The sequence below is a fragment of the Dendrobates tinctorius genome, unplaced genomic scaffold (assembly GCF_039654945.1).
Source record: "Dendrobates tinctorius isolate UK_male_01 unplaced genomic scaffold, ASM3965494v1 ptg000016l, whole genome shotgun sequence".
NCBI classification, from domain to species: Eukaryota; Metazoa; Chordata; class Amphibia; order Anura; family Dendrobatidae; genus Dendrobates; species Dendrobates tinctorius.
Window position 1 is genome coordinate 58,182,575 of NW_027361684.1, and position 14,722 is coordinate 58,197,296.

General features: G+C 42.3%; 1 protein-coding gene across 9 annotated transcripts in view; it reads left to right on the forward strand.

The window, feature by feature from the left end:
• The window catches only part of POLA1 (DNA polymerase alpha 1, catalytic subunit), a 538,408-nt gene that overhangs the window by 270,168 nt on the left and 253,518 nt on the right, over positions 1-14,722 (forward strand). For all 9 annotated transcript variants that reach the window (XM_073565907.1, XM_073565906.1, XM_073565909.1 and 6 more), the window contains exon 32: positions 927-1,108. In XM_073565907.1, the coding sequence (XP_073422008.1) occupies positions 927-1,108 (182 nt within the window). The remainder of the gene's footprint in view (positions 1-926; positions 1,109-14,722) is intronic.

The window sequence follows — 14,722 nt, forward strand, 5'->3', positions numbered from 1 at the left end:
AGTGGCTGTCATCAGTGGTACATTGGATCCGCAGTTTCACACTGGCTGACCTCTATGAAGTTTGCTCATGTCCGGGCAGCATGTCCGGGCAGCACAACTTCATTAGCTGGGATCACCAGGGGGGCTCAGATTCAGTGTGGGATCTAGCCTGCGTCATGGATGTGGCATATTCCTGCAGTGCCATCAGAGATGCACTGTATCTGAGCGTCGCCTCTCAGTCATGATCCGGAGTATGACACCTGGGTAGCTTGCTAGTAGGCATGCAGTGTCTGTCAGCAGTCCGGCTCTCACAGATCACTACTAAAGCTCTCCTACACTCTCACACCATACATGCCAAAACCCCAGTAATATATAGACTAGCATGAGGAGCAGCACGGCACCATGCTGCAGCATCTCCACACCACCATTGACCACACATGCTTTCGAGAAGTATGCTGGAAAAAATTAAGTTCAACTGGCAGAGTTGGCCAGTTTATGGGGCAGTGTAAAGTGTAATGCCGTCTAGCAAATAAATCACATGCATGCATCTCAAGAAAAGGTTCTCGTTTACATCAGGGTCACGGACACCCCCCTGACGCGTTATTTTAGGAGAACATTAGTCGTTGGGAACCAGGACTGTCAGCGAAGACAAAACTCTTGGTTGGTGCTATATACTGTAAGTGCCATAGAGAAGGAATGATTTACAGCCTAAGGCCATGTTGGGTCCATGATCAGATTATGAGCAGTGTCTTGGTGTGACATGCTGTATCAGAAATTCAGTAATTGGAGAATAAAAAAGTAATAGACCCTTAAAAAAAAAAAAAATATATATATAATGTGTGTGTGTGTGTGTGTGTGTATATATATATATATATTCTCATGGTTGCTTTTTTTCCTATTAGCAAACAGTCAATACTAAACCATTTATTTTGCTTTATTTTTGCTAGGTCTTGACCCCTCTCAGTTTCGTGTACAGCAGCACTATCATAAAGATGAGGAGAACGACGCTTTGCTTGGAGGTCCAGCCCAGCTAACCGATGAAGAAAAGTACAGGGACTGCGAGCGATTCAAGTTCTGCTGCCCGAAATGTGGAACAGAGAACATATATGACAACGTCTTTGATGGATCGGTTAGTATCACAAGCTAATCAATTTTCTTATGGTTATGGATCCTCAAAGGTATAGGAATATAATGAGCTGTGTGGCAGCCTATTACCCTAATGTTTGTCGCATCCGATGTTAAACTGGAAGCTTCTGAACTAACCTCTGCTAAGACTATACACTGTGCTAGTTACGGAAATACTTCTCTCACATTAAGGCCACAAAGCAAGCAAAAAATATATATATGGTAATAATCACAGTGCAGTTTTGGCTATGAACTCCTGTCCAACACTCATCATTATTTGGACTTATTCAGATGTCAGGGTTTTTTTTATACTGTGTATATTTAGAATAAAGGTAATATGACAAATATACCAAACGGTGATTGGTGTTTAAAACCAAAATAAGCAAATATAGAATTGCTGTTTTGTGTTCTTTGCCTCACAAATAATAAATAAAAAGTCATCAAGCAGTCCTATGTACCACAAAATGGCACCAATAAAAACTTTAGCTTGACCCCAAAACAAATTACCTATTTTCAAAGAGTGTATAAATTTAATATTACTGATAACAATGATGGTAAAATCTGACACTGACCAAACACTGATGAAACTGATCCAAATCAGTCTGTGTTTGTACATAAGAGAGAACTCATGGACATCTGAATAAGGCCTTCGCGCACCTCGAATGTTATTCTTTCATTTGATTTTCAGATCTGCAATAGTCAGTTACTATATTTTCTTTTTGTTCATATTTAGCAGGCACATTAATTGCCTGCACACCGCCAGGGTATGAGCTGCAGATAACCCTGTATGCTTCCTAGTGAATCCATTCTCCAGTCTGCATTTACACTCATGTCTCTATAGCTGCTAACTTCTGAGTTCTTCTGAGTAATCAGTGAGGGGTTAGGGATCCAGACCCTGAAAGATGTGCCGACAAAAAGTGCCTGCTAAATCTGAAAAACATGTTTAGCTATTGTATTTTTCAGACTATAAGATGCATTTTTTTTCCTCCAAAAATATGGAGGAAAATGGAGGTTGCGTCTTATATTCAAGATGTACCAGCTGTGGTAAGGAGGTAGGGAGTTGGGGGGAGCGGTTTCGGCAGAGCAGCTGGTCACAGAGGTAGGAGCTGGCTGCTGCGGCTAATTCCTGTGCCCGCTGCTAAAGAGAAATATTCACTGCATTCCATGCCCATGGGCGTACAGGGCAATGAATATTCATTCCTCTTAAGTATCGGCACATGTGACTGCGTGGCAGCAGCAGGAATGCTCCGGCTAACACTGTGCTCATTAGAGAGCAATGAATACTCACTTCTTTGCACACACACATTCCCAGCGTGCAGAGCATTGAATATCCCGGCAGCTGCCTTTAATCCCTGCCAGGCGCTCCTTACAAGCATAAAGCAGTTGCTGGCATTGGAACAGGACACTGCGAGGGAGCACTGGGAAGGTAAGTTTAATGTTTTTTTTTTAAATGTTTTCTGATGGGGCCGTGCATACCAGGATGGGGGTGGGGGCCTATCATACCAGGATAAGGATGGGACCATGAATACCAAGACCGGGATGGTGCCAATCATGCCAGGATAAGGATGGGACCATACGTACCAGGACTGGGTTGGGTGCCAATCATTCCAGTTTATGGTTGGGGGGCCCTGCATACCAAGGATAGGGATGGGGCCATGCATGCTAGGACGAGAGGTGGGATCCTGCATAGCAGGATAAGGATGAGGGCGATAATTCCTGAAAGGATAGGGACGAGGGGGACCATTCCTGAAAGGATAGGGATGAGGGGGACCATTCCTACCAGGATAACGATAAGGGGAGCATGCATACCAGGCTAGAGATGAGGAGGCATGCACACCAGGATAGGGATGAGGGAGCCATGCAAACTAGGGTAGGGATGAGGTTGCCATGCATACCAGTGTAGGGATGAGGGGGGCCTTGCATACCAGGGTAGGGGATATTAAGTACAGAATTGACCACATTTTTTTTGTTTGTCTTTTTTTCCCTTAATTTCATCCTCTAAAAGGTGCGTCTTTATAGTCCGAAAAATACGGTACTCTTTAACCTACTTTTTTGCCTTTGCATGCATACCACAATCAGTGAGTGTTGTCTGCTCATGCTACTCTGGCCTTATGCCAAGGCATCTTGATCGGCCAGTGTGCAGATTTAACTATTTCATAGCCCCAATATTTTGTAGTCATATAATTAAAAAATGTGAAAATCTTGCTATTAACACAAGTTATCCATGACTTTGCACTCATATGAAACAGTGACATTGTAGAAACTTGAAATTTAATCACCAAGTGTCCATGCTGAGCGTTCATCTATATTTGCTACAAATCGATTCCAGCTTCACAACTTGCTGCTGCTTGTAAAGTTAGATAGTTAGATTCGTATCAAGAGTTACAAACCTTTATTTTATTTTTTTTTTATTTTATTTTTTTTGTTCATCTGACTGTCTTTGACATCCACATGACATCTGTTTTAATTACATGGCTAAACACTTTCCTATATAAAAGGGGTGATCCAGGACTAAATTATTTTTTACTATAAGCCAAAAAACTTAACAGGCAGATAGTTGCTAACTGCCTGCGATTCTGCTGCTCCCCATTAACAGAGCAGCTCTTCTTCTTTTGGGCTGCTCTGTCATTAGGGCGTGACTGCTTTAGTCATGCTGATAGATGGACATCTTCCCACACTTTAGGATACCTTCCCACAATGCGTTTTTGGTGTTTTTTGACGTTGCATGTTTTTGCTGAGTCAAAAATGCAGCGTCCTACAGTTATAGCAAAGTGGATGGTATTTACAGAAATCTTGTGCCCACTATGCTTCTCTTTATTGCTACGTAAACTCATCTGTGGTGCATTTTTCAAACGCACAGCATGTAAATTTATTTTGCGGGTACACTGAGCTTCCTGTGGGGATTTTTCCCATAGAGTTGCATTAGATGCGGAAAATCCTCGGGGAAAAATCGCACATGAGGTTTTAGTGCATTTTTGTGGTGGGAAACGCATGTAATCTGCACCTAAGTATATCAATAAAGTTTTGTCAAAGCAAAAAAAACAAGCATTTAAGGCAAAGTAGCTTTTTTTTTTTTTTTTAAAGCATGACACACTAAACTGAGACAAAAAATTCAGCATAAAAAATGTGGTAAAAAAAGCAACGTACCCACGTAGCCTAATTTGCATAATGGGCGCAAAAATTCTGCAACATGAAAAATGCATCAAAAGTTCGTCTCATGCGGCGGGATGTAGCAATCACACCCAGTCAACAAACTAGAGCGAAAGTGAATTAGTTATGCTTTAAAAGTAGCAAACCAAAAATTAATAAAAAACAAAGTAACACTGGTCAAGCAGTATCTCTGGGTTGAGCAGTTAAATCGTTCTACTCCAATAATATTAGTAAAAAAACCAAAAAAAAACATACAAATAGTGGATTAGGACGCAATAGGGTATGTGGGTTTAACCCCATCAGGACCTTGTACATATCCATATGTCCAGGTTGATAAGCACTTATCATCTTTGGACTATTCGCACGTGATCGCCTCCGGGTGTTCAACTGACACTCTTCACTCACTGCTAAGAGCGGTGCCAGCGACTCTCCCTGTAGTTTAACCCTCTCAATGCTATGATAGATAATGATTAATACACAAGCAACCATAATCTTCGTAGAATGCGCACCAATGTACTGCACCTTAGCAACAAAATTAACTCCACTGTTGAATCATATAGAAGCGGAGGAGTTTAAATAAAAATACAAAAGTTTTTATTGATCAATTGCAATATATAAATTTCAGATAAGAGATGTGTTCGGTCAGACACCAGAAAAGGGAACTATGGGTCTCCACACAAAATGCATATCTCATTAATCCATATATCCAGTATTGCCATGTATCTTTAGGATAAACCCCCAAACTTCATTATGCAGCAATAAGTCACAATCTTCCACATCTATAATAGGGCCCACATAGGCTATACCAACAGGGAATCATGTGTCCAAATGCAAATTTCCTTTATATCCTGCAATAGTATTGTATGGCATATGTCCAATCCATTTTCGCAGGACATATACAGAAAACAGAGGGGGAAAAACACATAGTGAGTCTTACCCAGTGTTTAGAACCCCGTCCCAAAGCTCCCCGACGCGTGTTTCGCCACTGTTATCGCTTTCTCAAGGGGAGGTGTGCTTATATTGACAAACAGGACCTTAAGTCTCCATGGTGATTGGTCGTGTGACCATCACCTGACCCATATTGGAGATGCTGTATAGCAGCGGCACATGCGCCGATCCCCGACCCTCTCATATCCACGTCACTCGGCGATGCCATGCCTGCGTCTGAGCAAGGACTAACTCTCTGATCACACCTGCGAGAGCTGTGCCGAATGCTGGCGGGGCGGGTGCAGTCAGCTGAAAGGCACTCGCGCACCACAGCCTCAATGGGCATCTATTTAACCCACACCGTGACAAATAGGAAAATAACATACAAACATAAACAGTCATAAATTTCTTTGGGTCCACGTCTTGAGAAGAAACTCCATAGTGTCCATATCCATGGTCATTAATGTTGCATAATAATTCCATATGAGACTGCCATAATTTCCTTTATCAAGACCTCCTATGGATTTGCTTAAAGGGCCCAGTGTAAATATAATGATTATCACTAAACAGAAAAAACATACAGTTGGAAACAACACACCAATAAAATTATATACATATTGAGAAGGGACAATATTTCTACAACGTGTCCAAACAATGCTACATGGCACTTAATACTAATGCTTAACAAAAAAGTGGCAACCAAATTTTGCATGAACCACAAGGAAGCGAACCAACATGATAAATTTAAAATATTCTTTTTATTGAAAAAATTAAAATTAATTTAAAATGACCACATATACATAAATCCATGGAAAAATACCTCACAAAAGGGCAGCAACAGATCACTTCAACTAATTAATTTCTCAAACGGAGGTATAATCTAAGTGTAACCAATCCTATAGGTCCACACCAATAATTCTATATAATGTGCAAAAAAGCATCATATTTACTAAGATCATAATAAGGCTGTGTGCACACGCTGCGGATTTTGCTGCGTTTCCGCAGCGGTTTTGGCCGCTGCGGACTCGCAGCAGTTTTTGCTGCGGTGTACAGTACCATGATTCCCTATGGGAATCAAAAACCGCAGTGCAGACGGTGCGGAATTTTCCGCGCGGATTATCTGCGGTTTTCAATCCGCAGAAAGAATTGACATGTCAATTCTTTCTGCGGATTCTCCTGCGGTTTTCAATCCGCAGAAAGAATTGACATGTCAATTCTTTCTGCGGATTCTCCTGCGGTTTGCCATCTCCTCCATTGAGGAGATGAAAAACCGCAGGGCAAAACCGCAGAGCAATCCGCAGGTAAAACCGCAGGTCTTTTGACCTGCGGTTTCACCTGCGGATTTTACAAAATCCGCGCGGATGAATCCGCACATAATCCGCAGCGTGTGCACACAGCCTAAGAACCTATGATATTAAAAAATTATACTCATGTAAACAAACAGCACCCTTAGAAATAATGATATACTATTGCCCAAATATTTATTATGTCAATTACTCAAGAGAATGCCCATGTAAGAATGTGAAGGGCATAAAAGCAATCCTGCTCCTAGTCAAACCGCAGCATTCTGTTCATAAGAGCTGACAAAAAAAGGGAATAAAAAGTGTTTACCTAGCAAGGTGCTGATGATCCGTGCTCTGATGCTGACCCCTGCGCCCCAATACACGTTTCTACTGCCTCTTCCGGGCATCTTTGGTCTGTTGAGCATATCCGCCCCATCCTCAAGAACTTTGACCTGGAGATAATTAACAAAAAAGTGTTGGATGGTCTAACGGTTGCTTTTCCAAAAGTACCAACTTTTTATCTTCTCCCGAAGGTACACAAAGACCCCGTCAACCCACCAGGATGTCCAGTTGTGTGAGGAATAGATGGATTATGTGATCCGATTTGTAAATTCATAGATCATTATCTCAAGGGTTTGGTTGAAACATTACCTTCCTTTGTTAAAGACACAACGGACGTCCTGGCTAGGGTTGACGGAGTCTGTGTTGATGCAGGTACATTACTAGTGACCGCAGATGTGGAAACACTTTATACCTGCATCGACCATGAGGATGGTCTGCGAGCTGTCCATTTCTTCCTCGAGGCCTCCGACCTGGACTGCCCTCTGTGAGCTAATCCTCGAACTGCTGCACTTTGTCCTAACACACAATTTTTTTTACTTTTAAAGTTCATTTTTACCAGCAAAAACGCGACGCGGCCTGTGCAACCCTGTACGCCAACCTATTTTTAGGATATTGGGAGAGGTTGGTGTTTGGGGACGCGGGTGCGGGGACCGCTGACCATGTGCTGTATTGGCTGCGTTATATTGATGATATTTTGTTATTTTGGCGGGGGACGGTGCAGCAGTTGGAGGATTTTATGGCTATGTTGCATATGAACTGTTTCAATATACGATTGACATACAGACATGATCCTGTTAACATGGACTTTTTGGACATCAGTCTGCAGGTGTACTCTTCATCCACTGTCCAGACTGATGTATTCCGAAAGGTAACATCAGTAAATGGTTTATTGCACACGGATTCTGCACATAGCCAGGCCACTATTAGGGCCGTGTCGGTCGGACAGTTCTTGAGGATGCGGCGGATATACTCAACAGACCAAGGATTTGAGGCACAAGTCTCTGAACCTGAGGGAGAGATTTAAACAACGAGGGTACAGTAGGAGATGTATCAAGAAAAGGTATAATCGGGCCAAATTGACAACACGTGATCAGCTGTTATACTCAGTAAAAATGAAAAGAAGGCTGAATATTCGTTTCATCTCGGAGTATAATCACGAATGGGATAACATGAGGGAAATTTTCCTAAAACATTGGCCCATTTTGTGTAGTGAACCCTCTCTGGGATCTTTTGTGTCAGATCGACCTTTAATGACCCCCCATAGATCCAAAAAATGTAAACGATTTATTAATAAAGAGTCATTATATAGCACCAAAAGGAAGTTTATTTGGACATACTAAACAAGTGAGAGGGTGCTTTGAGTGCGGTCACGGTTTGGCTTGCAACAATATTCTTTGCAGTGGGTCTTTCTCTTCAGCCGACAATTCGAAGGAATATTCGATTAACGAATATATTTTGTGCATCAGCATGAATGTTATCTATTATGCTACGTGCAGCTGTAATTTAATTTACATAAGGTTGACATCAAGAGAACTGAGAGTGCGTGTAAGAGAACACGTGCGGGATATTGTGGCGGCGAAAACAGTGCAAGATGTATCAGAGTTAATGACAATCCCCTGGCACTTTAGAGCAGTTCATAACTGCGATCCAGTAAAATTTATGGTGAGGGGAATTGAAATTATACATACAGGGATACGGGGAGGGTAATGTAAAAAAAACATTGGGCACTATGAAGCCTGCAGGCCTCAAGATTCCCTTAATTTTGGCCCCTTTTTGTAATTAAATGGTTTTTCATATAATCCCTTCTCATTATGTATATAATTTTATTGGTGTGTTATTTACATGTTTTTAACTGTATGTTTTTTCTATTTCGTGATCATCATTATATTTACACTGGGCCCTTTAAGCAAATCCATAGGATATCTTGATAATGGAATTTATGGCGGTCTTATATGGAATTATTATGCAACATTAATGACCATGGATATGGACACTATGGAGTTCTTTCTCAAGACGTGGACCCAAAGAAATTTGTGACTGCTTATATTTGTATGTTATTTTTCTATTTGTCACGGTGTGGGTTAAATAGATGCCCCTTGAGGCTGTGGTGCGCGTGCGCCTTTCAGCTGACTGCTCCCGCCCCGCAGCATTCGGCACAGCTCTCGCAGGTGTGTGGTCAGGGAGTTAGTCCTTGCTCACACGCAGGCAAGGCATTGCCGAGTGACGTGGGTATGAGCAGGTCGGGGATCGGCACATGCGCCACTGCTACACAGCATCTTCAATATGGGTCAAGTGATGGTCACATGACCAATCACCATGGAGACTTAAGGAATGTTGGTCAATCTAAGCACACCTCCCCTTGAGAAAGCGATGATAACGGTGGCGAAACACGCCTCGGGGTGCTTTGGGACGGGGTCCTAAACACTGGGTCACTGTGTTTTCCCCCCTCTGTTTTCTGTATATGTCCTTCGAAAATGAATTGGACATATGCCATACAATACTATTGCAGGATATAAAGGAAATCTGCATATGGACACATGATTCCCTGTTGGTATAGCCTATGTGGGCCCTATTATAGATGTGGAAGATTGTGACTTATTGCTGCATAATGAAGTTTGGGGGTTTATCCTAAAGATGCATGGCAATGCTGGATATATGGATTAATGAGATATGCATTTTGTGTAGTGACCCATAGTTCCCTTTTCTGGTGTCTGACCGAACACATCTCTTTTTATCTGTGTATTTTTATATATTGTAATTGATCAATAAAAACGTTTGTGTTTTTATTTAAACTCCTGTAGTCCTCCGGTTCTAGATATATATTGATTGCAGCATTTAGAAGGCAGAGGCAAGGAGCTCCTGCTCCCCTCCAATCGGCGCTCCGCGGGACGTTATTTCGAGGGGCCGACCGTTGTCATGGTGACCCGATGTCATCATTACTGCATCCGATTCACTAGGCCCTAGCAAGTTAGATCGATCATGCTCAATGCTTACACTGCTTAGTGCTTACCATGTAAATCTCTGAAATACGTGATTCAGACGGAACCCCAGCAGGAGACTGTGGACTCTGTCTGGCCTATTATCCGGCAGTGTCCATCTTTTTAGCTGTGCGTAAAAGCATGGCTGGCCACAGTTTTGTGTACGTCTGAAGAGGACACCGCTGAACAAAGGCCAGACTGAGTCCCAGAGTAACTGTTGCCGTATTATAGTGAATTGCTTTATTTGGAGATTTAGATGAAAACCCCAATGTAAGTGCTCAGCGTAGAGCGCCTGATAAATGTGATCCCAAGTGTTATGTTAAATTTTCCGAATAAAACCTTCAACTCAATCCACAAAAATAGCAAGTCCCCACTTAGGTCCATCATCTGTTAATGGAAATATAGGGGGCTTCCACATTACTGGTTGCTCAGAGGCTCTGGAAAAGAGCTATGGCTCCTCGCCCTCCCAAATCCAAATGCCCCCGTCCCTTCTGAGCCGTACAGTGTGCTTAAACCACATTTAGTGTCCACATTTGCTATTTCTGTAGTGATGATTTACGGGTGTGTATCTCCAAAAGCACATGCTGAGCATAGCATATTGGGCACTACAATATACAGGGCATTACAAAAGCAGATTTGCAAGTTTCACTCAGCAACATCCACTGCTGCTTGTTTCTGGAAAACTCCCCTGGAGTCAAAATTATCACTACACCTGTAGATAAATTCCCAAAAGGGTATAATTTCCAAACTGGGGTCACTTGAGGGGGGTGGTATTCTGCTCTTCTAACACTTAAGGGCTCTGTGTATGGACTGCAAACTATTCTAGTAAAATCTGTACTCTAGGATGCAAATATCACACTGTCGCTCCCCAGTCTTGCCATGTGGCTAAGCAGTACTGTACAGCCACATATGGGATATTTCCATGTTCAGCGGAAGTTATGTGGCACATTTTAATTCCATTTTTACCCATTTCTCCTTGTGAAAATGTTTGCCTTGTGCCCAAACTGTAGTTTTACTCCAGATATGGGGTATCATCGTACTCGGGAGAAATTGCACAACAAATTGTATGGTTCAATTTCTCCTCTTGCCCGTGTGCAAGTTTTTTAAAAAATTGGGCTAAAAGAACATTTTTATGGGGGGAAAAATATATACATGGTATATTTTTTTTTATTTTATATTTAGCAGCTCAACCTTATAAACGTCTGTGAAGCACTTGAAGGTTCAAGGTGCTCACCACACATCTAGATGCATTCCTTGAGGGGTCTGGTTTCCAAAATGGGGTCACTTGTGGGGGGTTTCCACTGTTTAGGCACATCAGAGGCTCTCCAAATGAGATATGACGTCCACTCACGATTCCAGACAATTTTATGTTTAAAAAGTTAAGCGGTACCTTCTCTTTCAAGCCCTGCCATGCACCCAAACAGTGGTTTTCCCCAACTTACTGGGTATCTGCGTTCTCAGGAGAAATTGCACAACAAGTTTTGCTGTCCAATTTCTCCTTTTATCCTTGTGAAAATAAAAAAAAAATTGGGTCTAAAGTAAAATTTTTGTGAAAAAAAATTTTTTAATTTTTTTCTTTCCACATTCCATTAATTCATTTGAAGCACCTGAAGAGTTAATAAACATTTAGAATATAATTTTCAGAGGTGCAGTTTTAGAATGGTGTCACTTTTGTGTGTTTTCTGTCATATAGACCACTCAGTCACTTCAAATGTAATGTGGTCCCTAAAAAAGAAAAAAAATTGTTTTGTAAATTTTGTTGGAAAACTTTTAACCCTTCTAACTAACTTACAAAAAATTGTTTACATAATTATGCAGTAGACATATGGGAAGTGTTATTTATTAACTATTTTGCCTGACATAACTTTTTTGATTAAGGGCATAAAAAATAAAAATGTGAAAACTGCCAAATTTTTCACAAATTTCTGATTTTTTTTCACAAATAAAATGTCATATCAAAGAAATTTTACCAGTATCATGAAGTACAATATGTGACGAAAAAAAGTCTCTGAACCACTGGGGATCCTTTGAAGCATTCCAGATTTATTACCACATAAAGTGACACTTGTCAGAATCAGAAGATTTGGCCTGGTCATGAAGGTGATTACTGGCTTCGGGAGGGGTGGGGGGTGAAGGGGTTAATAATGTATGCCTATCACTTGAAAACCCTAAAGGTACTATCACACTTAGCGATGTACCAGCGATATGACGCGGTCAGGATCGCTGGTACATCGCTAAGTGGTCGCTAGTGAGCTGCCACACAGGCAGATCTCACTAGCGACATCGCTGGGGACGGGGGTCGCTACTTACCTGTCACACTAGGCGATCCTGCGTCCTCCCGCCCGGCTCCACGCGTCGCTCGTCGTCACAGCAGGAAGCGCCGCTGGAAGCTGACGACGAGAAACAGTCCAGGACGTTCTCGTGCGATCAGCGATAAGCAGCGTGGGAGCGGTTTGTAGGCAAGTATCAGACACAGCGATATCGCTAGCAATATCGCTATAACGTCACAAGTTATTGTGATATTGCTAGCGATATCGCTTAGTGTGACAGTACCTTAATTCAGTTCTAAAAACTTCTCTACCACCCTATTATATGCAAATGTGCCCACACCCCTCTTCTTAGTGCAGACTTTATATTCCCTATTGGGCCTTAAGGCCCCGTCACACATAGCGATCTCGTTTTGTTTTGTGACTTTTGTCAAGTTTTGTGACATAACAGTGATCTTACCAGCGAGATCGATGTGTGTGACAGCGATCAGCGACCGGCCCCCCTGCCGGTATCGCTGATAGCTCTGGGAAACCTCTGGACTTTTCTTTGGTCGCTGGACTCCCGCTGGCCAGCACACATCGCTGCGTGCGACAGGCGGGAGACCAGCGATCTGCTGGTAACTAACGTACACATTGGGTATCCAAGGGATGGGCGTCCCTTAGATACCCGATGTGTACGTTAGTTACCAGCTCCCTGCATCAGCGCGCTGGTAACTAACGAACACAGCGACGCCGCGCGCTCGGCGTCGCTGTGCTGATCGCTGGTGAAGCTGTCTGTTTGACAGCTCACCAGCCATCATGTAGCGATTCACCAGCGATCCTGACACGTTGATATCGTTGTCGGGATCGCTGGTGAGTCGCTATGAGTGACGGGGCCCTTATCGTCCCTAGTATTAGAGGGATCTACCATTGTATACCATGCAGGTTTCAAGGGTCAACACTAGTAATGAGCGAGCCTGCTTGAATAAGATGTTATCCGAGTATACTTGAGTGCTACTAAAGTATTTTCAGCACGCTCTAATAGTATGTTCGAGTCGCTGTGGCTCGAACATGGTATTCGAGCACACCGAAGATACTCTATTAGCACTCGGGCATGCCCTGATAACACCTTATCTGAGCGCATTCGCTCATCACTAGTAAACAGTTGATGAAATACAAGATAGACCTACTCAGTTGATGAATGAAGCTAAATCCGCGTCTGTATAGTGTAGCAAGTTAACATAGCCATCTAGTATTGGTATACGTAGTGAGTTAAACTAGATGCTACATTTATGATAAAGAAGGTTAGAAATACATATGCAAGATTCAGCACACATCAATTTATCCTCTCAATTGATAGTTAAACAATTACTGATAATAAGGGTATGTTTCTACGGTCAGTATTGGCAGCGCTTTGGATGCAGCTCCGTCTAAAGCGCTGCCGGCTTTTGTGCGCGCGGTAATTCTGCATGTGTTCATTGAACCATGCGGAATCACCGCATCCTGTACATAGGCTGTGATATTTATCTTGCGGAAACTGAGCGTCTCTGCAATATAAATAAACATGCTACAGTCTATAAAGACGCGCTGCATGTCCTGTTATGCAGGGATGCTGGAGGCGCCCCTGCATTCATAGTGGAGATGGGATTTCATAAAATCCCCTCCACTATGCTGTAACATTTGGACGCTGCGGATTGGATGCTGTGGCTGTATTGTTCGTCCAATCCGCAGCCTTTACTGACCGTGGAAACCATGGTCAGTATTGGCAGCGCCTTGGACGCAGCTCCGTTCAAAGAGCTGCCGGCTTTTTGTAAGAGTGGTGATTCCGCATGTGTTCATTTAACCATGCGGAATCACCGCATTCTATACATAGAATGGTGATATTTATCTTGCAGAGACTGAGCGTTTCCGCATGATAAATAGACATGATGCGGTCTAGAAAGACGCGCCGCATGTCCGGTTACGCACGGAAGCCAGAGGCGTCCCTGCAAGCATAGTGGAGATGGGATTTCATAAAATCCCCTCCTGTATGATGTAACATCTGGCCGCTGCGGATTGGACTCTGCGGCTGTACACAGCATCCAACCCGCAGCGTTTACTGACCGTGGAAACTTACCCTAATATATAGTAACTCACTAATGAATGAACCCATTTTAACCTTAAGGACCAGGCCAAATTTTTTAGTTCTGACCAGTGTCACTTTATGTGGTAATAACTCTGGAGTGCTTTAACGTATCCCAGTGATTTTTTCGGGAAACATTGTACTGTGTTAGTGGTAAATTTAGGTCAATATGTTTTGCATTTATTTGTGAAAATGAAAATTTTGGTGAAAAGTTTGAAAAATTCACAATTTTCCATTTTTATATCCATAAACCAATTAGTCATGCTGTATAAAATATTTACTAAAGAACGTTTCCCATATGTCTAAATGACATATGAAAAATGATGCAGATGTACTGTAATTTTATTTTGTTAGACTGTTAGAAGGGTCAAATGTTTAGTAGCAGCTTCTCATTTTTGCAAGAAATTTTCAAAACCTGTTTCTTTATGGACCTATTCAGGTCTATATATGGACTTTGTGGGGCCTTTATATTGGAAATTCTCCAAAACTGGTACTTTTTTAAAAATTTGCACCCCTCAAGTACTTCAGAAGTGTTGTCAGGAAATGTTTAACCCTTCTGTTGCTACATAG